Here is a 15,770-nt window from a genome sequence, read left to right on the forward strand (position 1 = left end):
GCGTCTTTCCACCGTCCAGAGACATGCGGCAGTGGTAAACAACTTTTGTACCTCCTCTTACCATAAAAACCATGCGAGTGCTCATCATGAGTTGATTGTGACTAGATGACACTTATCCTAAGCAGTCTTCAGTAACCTTAACCACAAAATAATGGCTCTCTTTAGGAAATACTGGCAACTCCACTCAATAAAACTGATGGCAATGTCATTTTGTGAAACATATCATATTCCTCACATATATCGGTACAATCATAACAGCTTGAATTTTCAGTACAGCCTCAGAATTATTTTACCTTTTTGCACCTTGCACCGCCGCCTTTACATTATTTCATATTCAGGCACCGAATCACACTGACTGACACGGCAGTGACCGGTGCCATACAGCAGTCCTTCGAAATGTAGTTTAACCGGTTTATGGGCGTATGTCGTTTTGCGTGTGGTCTCACAGACATGAGAAAAGAAAGCATGTATGTGTAGTGTTTGAGCTCCCTTTCAGTACGAGTCCCGTTGCAGAAGGCTCATCCGCATCTCCTTTGTCGTTTAGGTGGAAATACCTTTCGGGAAGAAGGCGTTGCTTGTGGACGGCGGGGGTGTGGCTGAGAAGCCCTCCGGCAGACAAAACAAACAGTTTTTTCATCACTGTCTGAGTTTGTTACTTCACAATGGCTGATGTTCAGGAAGAAGCGTCTCTTCAGAGACGGCCTTGGGACAAGAAGTTCCACATTTATGGAGGATCCATCTCCAACACACTCATGGCAGGTAGATTTTTCATCTCTTTTTTTGTGCAATCAGCTCCAAACACTCTCAAATGCAGCCTCCTCCTGTTTATAAAAGAGGCCATTGTAACGCAACCAGGAAATGCTGGTCTGCCTCATGTCCTTGAAATTTAGTGGCTGTGCAAGAAGGGAAAATGCAAACAAAAAAGTGACGGTTGAAGGTCTACCGGTTTTGTAGAAGCAACACCAGACAACAAGTTATAAGCTGTTCTTAAATACACATTAAGAAAGCAGCTCATTTTGTGAAATTCTGTTCGTCTCTCAGGTTTTCCTGCATTTTATTGATTATTTTATTGAATGATTATATTATTGATTCAGTTCCAGCATCCTAGAGAAACCGTATTTCTGCATTTATCTCAGGACTGATGTCACTTATGGTTTTTTTTTCAACTTAGGGTCTTGTTTCGTTAGCATTGCTAAGACATTTTTTGCGTCCCAGAGTGCTGGGCTGATCGGTCCCCCCTCCACGAAGCAGCTCTTCAGGGCAGGCTACTCCCCCTGAGGACTCTTATTACACAGGTACGGAATTAATCACTTTCGTTGGGCAAACGGGAAGTAACGTCTTGTTATTGCGTAACGTACGGATGACTGCGTGCCATCCCCTTCTGTATGTAATAGGTAATGCTCATAATACATATAATAAAGACCTTTATTTCTCAGCAGGTAGGTACGTGATTTCCGAGCGCACCTTCATTTTGCCTTTTGTGCAGGGTTTTGATGTGAACGTTGTCACCATGGACGGCGTGTCTGCCCTGCATGACGCCTGCCTGGGAGGCCACGCCGCTTGTGCCAGCCTGTTAGTCAGGAACGGGGCCAAAGTAAGCATGCGCACTGAGCAATATGGTTTCTGCTAGAATTAGCTGGTGTGGTTGCAGCATGTTTTAACTAGCACGGTATGTCACTAATGACATCTGTATATAGTTTCTGTGAAAATAAGCTCGTGAAAGCTTTTGACTGCTGCGCAGGGCGCTTCTGTTTTCGCCGAGTTGTACATTGTTTCGGAGAGAAATGTCTGTCTAATGCATACAAGCAGAATTCTTGAAAGGAATTGCCTGTTAACGTGGACTCCTGCGTGTGTCCGCAGGTGAACGTGGTGACAGTTGACGGCGTCACGCCGTTGTTCAACGCCTGTGTCAGCGGCAGTGTGCGCTGTGTGGAGATGCTGTTGGAGCATTGCCCCTTTCCCCACCCTGAGTATCTGGCGGCCTCTCCTATCCATGAGGCTGCAAAAAGAGGTGCTAAGAGTTACCCAGTAAAACCTGGGCTTGATTGTCACTGTCTATCACACACACATCGTCTGAAACTGCTTGCCCCATATGGGGTCACGGGGAGCCAGAGCCTAACCCGGCAACACAGGGCATAAGGCTGGAGGGGGATGCCAGTCCATCGTAAAGCACCCCAAGCAGGACTCGAACCCCAGACCCACCAGAGAGCAAAACCCAGTCCAACCCACTGCGCCACCCCCCACTGTCTACCATATCCTTTTTACAAACACTGAAGAATCATGGTCGGGGTGCGGTGGCGCAGTGGGTTGGACCACAGTCCTGCTGTCCGGTGGGTCTGGGGTTCAAGTCCCGCTTGGGGTGCCTTGCGACGGACTGGCGTCCCGTCCTGGGTGTGTCCCCTCCCCCTCTGGCCTTATCCCCTGTGCTGCCGGGTAGGCTCCGGTTCCCCGTGACCCTGTATGGGACAAGCGGTTCTGAAAATGTGTGTGTGTGTGAAGAATCATGCATTTTTGATAACAGCTGAATTTAATAGGAATTGAGTCTAACTGCATATTTCTCAGCGAATCATACAAAAGCGGCTTTTTAAGGAGCCTAGACAATGGATTTTTTTTTTCTGAACTTGCACTTCAGTTGCTGGGCATAGAATGTTTTATTTGTCTGTTTTGTCTGATGTAAGGTCAGTCTTGCACAATGCAAGCTGCAAAGTCATCCTCTTTAGAGCTATAGAAAATAAATTGAAAATAACACAATAAATGGTTACATCTGTAGAGAATGTTACACCATAGTTTTAAAGGATTACTACTGTAGTATTATTATTACTATTAAGTATTACTGTTATTATTACCATCAGCTTTCCTGTATGGTCTTCATGGTTAAACATGACTCTACATTGATTCTTTATGGTTCTCTTTTTATTTAAATCTACTTTCCAACATGGTTTGGTTTCATGCTTTAATTACAATTGTAGCTGTGGCCGGTGTCACTGAAAACAGCTTGACCTCTTTAGACACACTGTGACTGAACAGTATTTCATTATTAGAGCTTAAGATTGAATAAGAAGTTTCATATACACAAAAATGAGTGTCTGTAACTTTTTTGACAATCTCTTATCAGGTCACAAAGAATGTGTGGAGCTCTTACTTTCCAAAGGCGCGAACATTGACTTGGAGATTCCTCGCATGGGAACCCCACTCTTCACCGCCTGCCTTTTTCAGAAGATAGATTGCATCAAGATGCTTCTGCATCTTGGTACATCTTATTTTCTCTTTGCATGTCTCAGAATACCCTTCTTCCAAAACTGTTGGAGCTTGTTTCTTACTGAATGAGTGCAAAGATGAAAGTGTGTGGCTGTTCACCGCAAGTGTCTATTCATAGGAGCCGATGTGCAAAGGGGCAGAGGTCAGGATACCCCGCTACATGCTGCTGCTGCTGCCCAGGCTGACAGCACAGAGGTGGTTGAACTGCTCATTGACTATGGTGCAAATGTCTGGAGCAGGAATGCAGATGGAAAAAGGCCCGTGGAACTGATTCCAGCCAACGGCGCTGTGGAGAAATCCCTCACGCTCAGAGAAGGTGAGTTAGTCTGCTCAAACACACATGTACACACAGAAAGTAGGCACACACTGCTGCTGAGATTAAGGAAAACATGTAATGGAAACCCTTGGTGAGGTTTTTTCTGTTATAGGATGGGTGGGGGCTTGCAAGTGAAGTCTACTCCTTGACCTGTTTTTTCCTGTCTCTAGGCCCTTCAGCTCTCTCTCAGCTCTGTCGCCTCCGCGTGCGCCAACTCCTGGGCCCAGGGAGACTGCATCTGGTGCCTAGTTTTCAGGTGCCCCGATGTCTTATTGACTTCCTCTGCTACAGATGACTCTAAATTCCCTGAGGGAAACAAGAAACACTGAACAGCTGAATTTTATACACTGCACTATATATTTTTTATTCATTGATGACTGCTGCTTTATAAAATGCATTTTATGAATAGTATTAATTTTTAATACTGTGGAAAAACTATTCAACATGCATTTTCGATGTTATACTTTATAATCATCTTTATATATTCAGGTTTAAATGAGCAGAATGTACTTATCACATTTTTTTCCTATGGTAATTGTTCAAATGTGTCATATACTTTGTTCAGTTGGCTGAAGTTGTGACAATTCAAGAACCCTCATGATCTGGTTTTCTGTTTTTTTAAATGTGACCAATGGAATTTCAAGCTTAATGTTGATGTTGTTTAAGTGTCGTTGAGTTGATGTCAGCTCTTGGCGACCACATATTTAGAGTGTCCACCACTCGTGTCCAGCTGGTTTCAAATGGGTGCCTTCATTGTCGTTGTGACTGGTAATTCATACACTGGAATCTTCTGACCTCTATTTGCCGTTCGCTGTTATAACCATTTAACATTTCTTTGTTCACAAATGATGCTAAGAATTTTTTTTCTTTTTGAGGCACAAGAGCTGAACTGTATTCATTGTAATATAGAATAGCCCTAATAACAGTATTACTATTATCTGGAAAGATCCCTACAGTTTTCAGCTTTTGTCTCATTTGGATTTCTACAAAGGGACAGGAGGATGGAGACCACTGGTGCAATATGTGAGTTGTCTGTATTGTTAATTGGACTCCTGAATTATGTGCTCATTGAGATAATCACAAAACAAATACTACTGCATTAGTATCTAATGCAGTTAGTATAAGTAGTAACAGTTATCCAACTTGTACTCACTATCTATCTATATTACTTGTGCTTTGTAGTAATATAGACAAGTAATATAGATTTACTTGTAGAAGCACAAGTAATATAGCTAGTGAGTACAGGTTGGATAACTGTTGACAGTCCAGTGCTTACAATACAAGTCTTGTTTTATGACAATAACCAGACCAGTATCCATTCTGAATGTCATCTGAAAATTCAGTGGCTTGTGGCTGTAGTCCAAATTAAAGCAATAAGCTTTGTGTGTGGACACTTCAGCCGTTAGGTAGCTTTGCATCGGTATGAGTGCACCTCTGTGCAGGGATGACTCATCACTTTATGCTGGATTTTCTAGCTGTTTTGTCCAGCTCTGGGCAGCACCTTTATGAAAGGCAGCATTCACGACTTGCGCCCCTTGTCAGCAGGTTCTTAGTTGTAGGCCTTGCCTTCCATTCACTTGTCGAAGGAATAAAATCGAGTGACCTGCACCTGGGCGCTTTCTCACCATCGAGAACATTTCTATGTGGAAAACACTGAAAACCCACTTTGAAAACGGAACCTGCAATGAATGACAAATGTTTTGGTTTTGATAACAACAGAATCTCTTGTGGTGAATGTGGTGCCCATGTTTAGTTTACTGAAGCACTAATATAAGAATTCATGTCTCATCATAGCCCAGAACATAATGCTAATTATAGATCTGTCTTGCAATTTTTTTCTTTTTTTTTGTCTGGGGAGGCACAGTGGCACAGGAGGCGCAATGGTACAACGAGCATGGCCGGGTCCTGCTCTCTGGTGGGTCTGGGGTTCGAGTCCTGCTTGGGGTACCCTGTGGCGGACTGGCGTCCCATTTTGGTTGTGTCCCCTCCCCTTCTAGCCTTGTGCCCTGTGTTGCTGGGTTAGGCTCCGGCTCGCCCCCACCCCTCTCAGGACAAGCAGTTGCAGACTGTGAATTTTTTTTTTCTTTTTATGAATAAGTATTCTAAGTCTGTACTATAATTAAATGTTTTCACACTGCATAGCACTTCATGTAAACTCTGCTTAGTCTAAAATCTTAACAAATGGCTTACAGATGAACAACATGTCTCAGTTCAATTTTTTCACACCCCAGTTTTAAAAATACATCTTTATATATTTTATGTAGCACTATTTTGTAACATGTTGCCTCTGAATACCTCAAAATATGAAGCATTGTAAAGTGCTGTGGAATTGTGATTACACTGGCTTGACATGCTTTAGGTATCTTATCAGAATCTAAGCCCGAAAGCACATAGGAAGTGAACCTCATGCACCCTTTTGAACTATGTTTCTATGTCCCAGTCTTTTGGGGCCCACTGTGCCCTGGGAGTAAGCTGCCTAAACAAAGACGATCTGGAACAAAACCCTACTACTAGAGAGCCAAGAATCTGTTGCTGTTTTGAGCATAAAAGCAAAAGCATGGCTAAAACATGTCATCATTTATAGCCTAAATAAATTGGGCATGAATAGGAAGGATCATGTTCAGTGTAAAGCCTTTCAACAAGCAGGGAGAGTAGTTTTTTCTAGAGTGTGACCTGTAAGCTGTATCATTTAACTGGAAGTGTCATAGTTTATAGAAAACCTAAAAAGCTATAATGCTGTTACAGGAAAGTAAATCAAATAAATGTCATTCATGTCAATAACATGTGCTTGTTCTGAAGACAATAGGATTCTAATGCACATTTATTTAAAATTGTTACGTATATCAGTAATTTTTCCATGAATATGCCCCAGCTTTAACCGTCACAAAAATACATCAAAATTACCACACACGTTCCGTAATGGAAGATTCCAAATTTTGCCCAAGGTGTAGAAAAACATAACCCTTCAACTTCATTCCTTGCCATTGGTCTGGTCTATTGGCAACTCATTGTTCTCAATCCAACCATGAATCAACATATAGTGTAGGGTAAGCAAGTATTTGAAAATTGATAACCCTTCTTCTCAACTGTCTGTAGATTTTCAAGAAAAGAGACATCTTAAACAGAATACAGAGTTGCAAATTTATCTCTATAATTTTCTCCAGTGAATGAATTTTTATTATTGTTCACCGTTATAACTTCCAACTTCTAAACGGATTTCTTCCTTCACCAGTAGATGTCTATATCATTGTACACATTATCCTAATGTCTTAATGCATGAGAACACAGTTGAGAACTCTACAGCACCTATCTATGAAAAAGGTACAAGCTCATAAGGTCTAGTTGGGTCTCTCTCCTGTGTCTGTTTGCTGTTATAAGAAGGGGGCTGATTTAGTTCTTATTGCAGGAGGAATTTTTTTCTTCACTGCACTCCATACTGACAGGATACAGCTATGCACACATTTCCTCAATTAGGTGATACAATCATTATTCCCAAGGAAGGGCTGAAAGCCACAACATGCTTGATGAATTTCACAGTACAGTATGATTGGCATATGCATAAAAAATAAAAGATGTCATGAACAGAGTTTATCAGAGTCTTTATAAGTCTTCTATACAGTATATCAAAACCTTTGTAACTGTTCATTTTAGTCTTTAACAAAATTAATAACTAGAATCCTGAAATGAACTGAACTGAACCGAAATGCATAAAGCTGAATGTTTTTCTCTTTGCATTCGATTGATTTAATAGAAGGTATTTGCAACTCACTCAAAATAGCAGAAACATAAAACTATAGCCATTTGTGCCTTAGCACTGCCAGTGTTATATGAAGATGAAGAAACATTTAGGTTTTTGTAGTCAATTAACATAGCCATTATCAATATCATATGACTTATCTTCTACAATTCAGTTATTGCTTGTAATAGCTTTGATCTCTAGTGTTTTTGTCTTTTTCTTCTGTTTAATCTCCAGAATGGCTTCCCAAAACACAAACATATTTAAATGCAATTTAGAATGAGTGCCATTATCCCTATCAGAAACATCAAGTAAATCTTAGTATGTGTGACAACTAGTAGCTGCTCGTGCATATAAATGTTAAATAAATGAATGTTTTTCTGCAGCATGCCTCTTTGTACACTAATTATGACTAATCACGTTTAATAATTATGTAATTCACTAATCAAATTGGTGTGGTAAAATTATTTCAAAACATTTTGTGCAGTCTTTGTTTCCCATGTGCTGTTTTTACAAATGGTGTAACTTTCAGAGCTATAATATCACATTTTCACTATTAAATTAAATAATTACATCCAGCAGTTCTATTTAGATATGTATTTGAAAACAACTTACAAAGGGGTTAAATAAAGTGAGTTAAAAAGAAAAAAAATTCAAATTCTTTAAACTTCTGAGTTTTATTGAATCACACATATTAAAGAAACAGAATTATTAATACAGCTTTTACTCCATCTTTAATGAGGACACCAGTTTTAAACTGACGAGATATCCAGTCCAAGGCTGACCCCCATCGCAACCCCAACCCCAACCCCAACCCCAACCCACCACCGCCTTCAGTTAAGCCCTGATGATTCCAGGTAATCTCTGGATCATCATGACCCTACTCGGGACAAGCAGTTAGTTAGGCTGGGTGGAATACTTTACAGTAGGCTGCTTATGAGACTGGACAATGTATTATAATCTAGTTTGATCTGATTTGTGCTTCTTTTTATAAGACATTTTTTACCAATAATAATCAGAATATATGCATAAAATAACTTTCCGATGAAAACAATCGTTATCATGTTCTTGTTTTACACATACTATTGTACAGACTGTTTTAATTAATATAACTTAAACCAGACAGCACAATTTCAATTAATATAATTACCAGCCTATAGCATATACAGCAGTTATTCATACAATCCACTTGTTCATATAACATCAGTAAAATACATACTAATGTACCCACACCTCGAAAACTTTTTTGATCATTATTTAGAAACCTAAGTCTTTCAAATATCATTCAGTTCCTGCATATTTCCTATTAGAAAGCAAATTATTATAATAAGACTTTAGTTTTGCACAGTTTTAGAGAATTTTACAGTGTTCCCATGGTAGTACTCAGACAGAACATGGCAGCAATGTAGCTGCACTTATTATTCCTCCATAAGGCTCTCATCACACACTTCAACGGGGAACTACGTGGTATACTATGGTGTATCCCTCAGATGTCCGCTGGCTCTACTCATTTACAGTCAAAGCTTCAGGTCAGAGTGGATATTCAGCAACAGGGTTCGTTTTCTTCAGCATGCAGGTCACACACACCTCTTTATCCTTACATCGTTAAAGCAGTGTTTTCAGTACTGCGTGCTGGAAAATATGAGTGCATCTGTGCTGCCCCAACGATACTACTCACAGGAGCCCTAAAGTTTTTTTCTTCCATATTCAGCAGCTGTGATTGTGTTTCTGTGGGCCAATACAGACTGCTATCATTAAAATGCACTGTAATGAGTATCAAAGCTGGCATTTTGTTCACCCTCTGCATTGAGAATGCATTATGAACTACAAGTCATGCTCTGTAACAATCAAAATATATCTGCTGAGCTGTTCAACCACATTGATGAGACTGAGATCCAGACCTGCAGCACACGATTATAGGCAATTCGGTACTGTGTCAATTTTTTTCCAGGATAGAGGTAGAATAAAATACACCTAAAACAAGTCAAGTGTACTGCACATGAGAACATGAACAATTAATTATTGTTTTAAATAAATACTTTGAAACGCAACCGTTCTGCATTTTTAAATTTTAATAGCGTTTTCAAATGTTTGAGGGCATACAAATAAATAGAAAAAAAAAAACAATGTGCATTCAATTTCTTGATTAAAGAAACCCTTCAACATAGACAAAACAATTTTCAGAAACTTAAGCCAAAAACTCAAGTTCAGGTCACCTGTCCCAAAGCATATTTACATTCATGTGTAATTTGGCTCTTCCGAGACAATGTGTTGCTACAGTAATACTGGGAGTTGTCAATATCCTACTGAGTTGTGAGGCGGTTGAGAATGTCACAATGCCAATCTCCATGACCAAAACAGGGGGTTAAGGGCCCCGAGCTCGCCATCACGAAATGCGCTTGCCATTGAGGAAACTGAAGCTGGAGTGATTGGTGCTCCTGACAGAGGCCATGAGCATAGAGCTCCGTTTTGTCGAGGTCGAGGGCAGGCTCACAGCGGCTCGTGGGCAGCAGCAGCACAGCTGCTTGTTGAACTGCTTCTGGAAGCTGCGGCTCAGCAGGTAGAGGGCAAAAGGGTTGATGCAGGAGTTGGCGAAGGCCAGGATGCGGGCGAACACGCTGGAGATGAAGTGCAGCAGTGAGGTGTCCACCTCTGCATAGTGGTATGAGCGGTACAGGTAGACAGCATGGCTGGGGAGCCAGCAGACCGCAAACAAGCCCACAAACACCAGGACCGTCTTTGCCAACCTCTTCCTTGACTCCACCTTGAAATATAAATGAATGCAGCAAAAAATTTATTTACATTCACTGACAGTGAGTTTGTCAGGATGAGGTTAAAGCCAAGCTCCCACTCGAACATTTCCAGGTGCACCTGAAGCAATGCATGTGCTGGTAGATGTATTTTCATTTTTATTTTGTGAACATGAACATGAAAACAGACAATAGATTTTTGTATCCAGTTTGGGTTGTTTTCAGAAATTCTAAGTAAAACTCTACTCACTGGACCACCAAGTGCAGATATGTTGATTTCTAAAAATTAGACCTTTAGTTTTGCCTAACCATGGCTAAATGTTTGAGTACATTAGAATTTTAAAATTATATCTGTAAAAATAGATGTTCATTTTTATGCAAAATTTTCAGATAACCCACACTTTCACACTATTGCGTATACTACTAAATAGTATTTCATGTTATTCTACAGTTCTTCCGACAAGTTGTAAAACGTCAAGAGTGATCAGTAGAAGAGAACCTGAGTGACTCACCTGTCTTCTGACATGCAAGTTGTCTTCACCAGGCATGTTTGAGGCACTCCTGATCAGGCTCCTGGCAATGAAAGAGTAATAGATGGAAATGATGACAAGGGGTATGATGTAGAAAATGAGGAAAGAGGCCATTGAATGGATCTTGGGGTGTAGGTCTCCTGCATGAGAATAGGGGGCACATGTCACGAAGGTCTCATTAGTTTTGCCAATACTGAAAGTGTGGAGGTCAGAGAATATGGCTTCAGGGATGGCCAGAGTCATGGAAAGTATCCAGATCATTGCAGCCATGATGAAAATTTTTGCTGTAGCATTGGATGTCTGTATGTCCATCGGCTTGACAATCGCCTTGTACCTGGGGCAACACAAGAAGGAAAAAAAACAGTCAATCAAGGAAAAAATATCTCTACAAATCACATCCTATGAAATTGAGCAACATTTCAATAGCACTGTAACTCTATATTTAAGAATAGATCTCGTGTCTTCTCTATTTGCTTATGTAATCATAACATCTCCTTCTCAGAAATCCAACTTTGGGTTCACAGGTTTTCACTGAAACAAGGGAGAGTTACAAGGATTATTTGTGAACTATCATGGCACAGCTGTGAAGCAACACTGAAGATGCATTAATTAGGACTTACAGTTATTTCCCTTCAAAGTCATTGCTGCCATATGCAACCTGTCCATGTTAGACGTCATTTGTAAGATTAACGTTCGGGAACAACACATTTGCAGAAAGCATCATTAAGTAAAAAACCTATACAGTGCGATTAATCAGGGGAAGTTACACCCTATAAAACCATTTACTCTATATGAAACCATATCATAAATAAATATCCATTCATCCATTGTCAGTAACTGATTGTGAAATGCAGGATCATGGTGATCCAGAACCTACCCTGGAGGTAGGTGAGGCAGGGTACCCTGGAGGGGATGCCAGTGTATCACATGTCAATGACACATATACAGTACATTCATTCACACATACATACAGTACAGGTAATTTAAAGTCACCAATGCACCTGAAACACAGGTCCTTAAACTGTGCGAGGGAACCAGAGCACCTGGAAGGAAAACATGAAAGGAAAAACCTGCAAGGAAAACGTGTTGGAATATGCAAACTACACACAGGTTGAGCCGATTCACAGCCCAGGAGCTATCACAAAAATGTAAAACTCAAATATATGCCACAGTTAGCATTAAAATTATTAGCAAATTAAAATTCAGCTGTGAAGTTCTATTGCTGTTACTTTCATGATTTTATGGTTGACTGTGTTTTTTAATTGTTTCATGCTTAGAGCATCTTTCCCAAGTGTTCTCCGCAATGTGTTTCAGATGTTTTATTGGCACTGTATGACAAGAAGACTTTTGCAGCCATAATCCACCTCTGAATTTGAAAACAGTTTTGGGTGTAGCTGTTTGTAGTACAGCATTATTTATATTTTTAGCTCATACCCTTCTGAAGCACAAGACAATTCCATCCTTCAGGATATTGGATTTCAAATAGTGTTTATCTAGCAGATAATGTGCAATGTGTATAAGAAAAAGGAAAATTTGTTTTTGAAATATGTATAACAGATAGGTCAAATAATACAAATGTCATACGAGAAAAGCCTGAAACACTGAATGAACTAAATGAAAATACCAAAGTAGCTGCACAAGTGAGTCTTTAATTTTGATTACCACTTACCAATAACAACAACAATGAATGAGACCTGACAGTTAGTACTTCTTTAAATGAGTTTCTAACTAAGAAACTGTTTTAAGCAGACTTCCAGGAAGGCATCAGACTGTGTGCAAATTATAGTTTTATCAGTCATGAAAACTTGACAGAATAAAATACTTGAAAGATTACTAGAAATGCGGTACAGCAGCTGCAAGCTCTTTGAGATGGACTAACAAATGCTGGGCTCAAAAAATAACCGCGGAATTGAATGATCGTCTCTGCGACCCAGTCTCAAGAAAAATTATTCTTTGTGAGCTTCACAAAATTGATATTTGTCATAAGGCTGCATTTTGGAAACATTTGTAGCCAGGAAAAAATGTCACACATCATAATCACTAAAAAACTTGTACCACTGAGCATTGAATAAAGTAACTGGGCTGATGAGTTGCCTTATACTGCTTTCAGTACCATCTGGGGGTGTTTACAGAAAGCCAATTCCTCTAGCGTGCAATGTTTTCAATAGTTAAACATGACAATAGAGATAGTGGCAAAGGCAGCAATTTATAACCATGCTCACCAACTAGGTGCAAACATGTTTTTTTTGTCTATGCTCTCAAGATGATGACTCCATTTACACAGCTAGATGGATTGAAGAAATGCTACATCAACACTGGCAAAAATTCAGATGCCTTCAAGGGCTTCCCTAGCTTCCAGGCACAAATACCGTTTATGATCTGGACTACAGAATGGATTCCCACTGTCTTCATCTTTTTAAAAGTAAGAAGCTTTGATTAAATAATGATATAATACATTATTAAACACAGTTAAGGTCTTCAACAACAGTTTTCCAAGATGGCCTTAATCTCTAATGAAGGTAAAGAGTAACTCCATTAAATACTTTACGGTCATAAAAATAATATTTCCACTAATTGTATACTCCATGCATATACCTAAAAGTTCGTATTTCAAAAAGGTCTAAGAAGCAGATGAATCCTCCCGCTGCAGAACAACTGATCAAGGTACTTACCCTGAATTTATACAGTAAGAACCTGTTCTATAAATGGTAAATGAGAGCATGTAATTTAACATTGCAAGATGATGTGGAAAGAAGAGTCACCTAAACTGATAAATAAATGTAAATAAATACTGTCACTGTAAAGCTGATTATTTGTCTAAAAGCATATGTGACCTTGCACAGAAATAGAAAATGCAGGAAGCACCCTTTCAGTTGATACACCAGAGCTCCATGGATAAAGACGACCCTTTGAATTGTAGATTTAAATCCATTTATAAAAATTCACTTTTTCATTTGCATGTATAAGCCACCATTAACAAATTATAATAAAAAATAATGTAACAGTTCCCCTTTTTGTATTAAAATACCAAGGACTGAAATGTCCAACCTCTTTGCTGTGCTTACAGTACTAATGCCAATGGGACAAACCCCATGTAATGTTTGATGTGACTACTATGAAAAATCTATTATGATGCTAAAAATGATGCTGAAACGATGAAAGGATGTGACTCAGTTCAAAAAAGTGCTTTCATGTGGAGGAGTTTGACAGAAAATAGGCCAGCCACCTTGTTCGGTTTCTGAGCCCACACAATAACTCATTAATCATTATTAATGTGGATTATAGTCTAATCATTTTTTAATTATTACACTATAATGACATCGGCGTTATTAGTGTTAACCTTTATTTATCTGACGCCCTCATCAGCTCCGCGTGAGCACCCTGATCAATCGTAACACAACAACGGTGTGAATGTCTGATGATCTTCACACTGTGAATCCACAGCCCCAAACACTACGCCACCTGTCGGCCCACTGCGGTAAAGCACACAGTTGGAAGCTGCACAGGCGATGCGCTGTGATCCACCCGCGACGTGTCGAGTGGCGCTTACCTGTCGGCGGACAGCACGGTCAGAGTGAAGACTGACACGCCGACCGAGGTGAGCTGGATGAAGGGGATGAGTTTGCAGCCCGCCCTGCCGAAGAGCCACTCGTCCGTCAAGTACCTGCTGGCGTCCACGGGCGCGCAGGTGAGCAGCAGGAGCAGGTCGCCCACCGCCAGGCTCGACATGAACAGGTGCGGCGCGTTTCTCAAGGACCTCACCGCGCAGAAGGTCCGAATGAGCGTGATGTTGCCCACGAGCCCCACCACTATGAGCAGCCCGTACACTGCGCTGATGAGGATACCCGGGTACCAGATCATGGGCTGCGGGCTCACCGCGGCGCCGGGGGTACCGTTCCTCCAGGACGTGTTTGAAGAAAAGCCATTACTTAGCTGAAAATAAACTATTTCCTCTGAGGACATTATTATTAGTTAATAATTTTTTTACATGTTTTGGTGTAGTAGGGGGCTTTATGTATAAATTCTTTTTAAATCACTGTCGTTCACAGAAGCCAAGAAGAGCACAGTTGAGTTGCGTGACTTGTAGCTTTGAGGCTTCTGCACCCGAAAGTGTCCTGGAAGTGACCGTGCGGCGTGAGTCCAAGTCAACGGTGCCCTCGCTCATCCGTCGGGTGACGATCGCAGGGAGCGTCTGCGCAAGGTGTGCCGTGAGCGTCCAGAGAGCGCGAACGGAACGCGAACAGAGAGAGAGAGAGTGTGTGTGTGTGTGTGTGTGTGTGTGTGTGTGTGTGTGTGTGTGTGTGTGAGAGAGAGAGAGAGAGAGAGAGAGAGAGAGAGAGAGAGAGAGAGAGAGAGAGAGAGAGAGAGAAGACTGACTGACTGACTTGCACGCTCACTATCTTCGCGGCTTCGCGCCTCTCCCTGCCGCTCTATATAGTGAAGCGGTGCTGCGTCACGCGCCTCTCGCTCCAATCGCAGCGTCCTGGACCCGGAGGCCACTCTTGTTGCCAACTTGGGAGACCGAGGTTTATAATTTTTGGTCATTATAAGTGTTCTGTGTTGACAGGTACAGGAATATATGTGCCTAAGCACTCTTTAAAAAAAGAATCTTTTCGCTTCCCACGAGCCAGGGAACGTGTGCAGTTCGCAGCACTGAAGCGCTAATAGAAATGCATTTAATAAAGTACATCTAGTACATGTACCTTGTGCGGCAGTTTCTGAGTGTAAAACTGAATTGCACATCGCCATCGGTGCAATGAAAACTTATGGCTAATTTTCTAACCTTTAGGTTCCGTTTTAACAACTATATTCTCATTTTATGTATGGGATACTTTTTCTAATGCTGGAAAGTATTGGCAAACATAAAAGCATCCATTCTAAGGTTATACAGCACTATAGCGCTTCCCGCTGCCTCTGTGTCTCGTCTTTCTGTAAGGTTTTTGGTGTTTAAACCCTCAACTTATTTTAGTTTGGTCACTTTACGTATTTTGCTTTATTTGTTCATCTTCATTCTTCGGGATTATTCTTTGGCTTCATTTCCTTTTGTTTCATTTTTTGCGTGGGCCTTGTTTTAACACACCACATTAATCATAATGCTAGAAGAATCCTTTCAAGCTGAAATAAACATTTGCGTTTTATAGCTACTCTTACTTAAGCATTGAAGTTTTTTACGCAAAACA

General features: G+C 40.7%; 2 protein-coding genes across 2 annotated transcripts; one reads left to right on the top strand and one right to left on the bottom strand.

The window, feature by feature from the left end:
• The first annotated feature begins 585 nt into the window (after positions 1-585).
• LOC108920516 (ankyrin repeat and SOCS box protein 11-like) lies at positions 586-3,920 on the top strand. Its single transcript, XM_018729297.1, has 7 exons — positions 586-759; positions 1,216-1,295; positions 1,487-1,594; positions 1,861-2,011; positions 3,116-3,250; positions 3,377-3,574; positions 3,745-3,920. The coding sequence occupies exons 1-7, from the start codon at positions 663-665 to the stop codon at positions 3,867-3,869; spliced, it is 894 nt and encodes a 297-aa protein (XP_018584813.1). The 5' UTR covers positions 586-662; the 3' UTR covers positions 3,870-3,920.
• Positions 3,921-9,633: 5,713 nt separating this feature from the next.
• Positions 9,634-14,840, bottom strand: LOC108920524 (gastrin-releasing peptide receptor-like). The gene is made up of 3 exons (XM_018729306.2): positions 14,141-14,840; positions 10,573-10,924; positions 9,634-10,074 (listed from the first exon to the last, which is right to left on the bottom strand). The coding sequence occupies exons 1-3, from the start codon at positions 14,551-14,553 to the stop codon at positions 9,697-9,699; spliced, it is 1,143 nt and encodes a 380-aa protein (XP_018584822.1). The 5' UTR covers positions 14,554-14,840; the 3' UTR covers positions 9,634-9,696.
• Positions 14,841-15,770: the final 930 nt, after the last annotated feature.

The sequence above is a fragment of the Scleropages formosus genome, chromosome 14, assembly GCF_900964775.1.
Source record: "Scleropages formosus chromosome 14, fSclFor1.1, whole genome shotgun sequence".
Classification (NCBI taxonomy): domain Eukaryota; kingdom Metazoa; phylum Chordata; class Actinopteri; order Osteoglossiformes; family Osteoglossidae; genus Scleropages; species Scleropages formosus.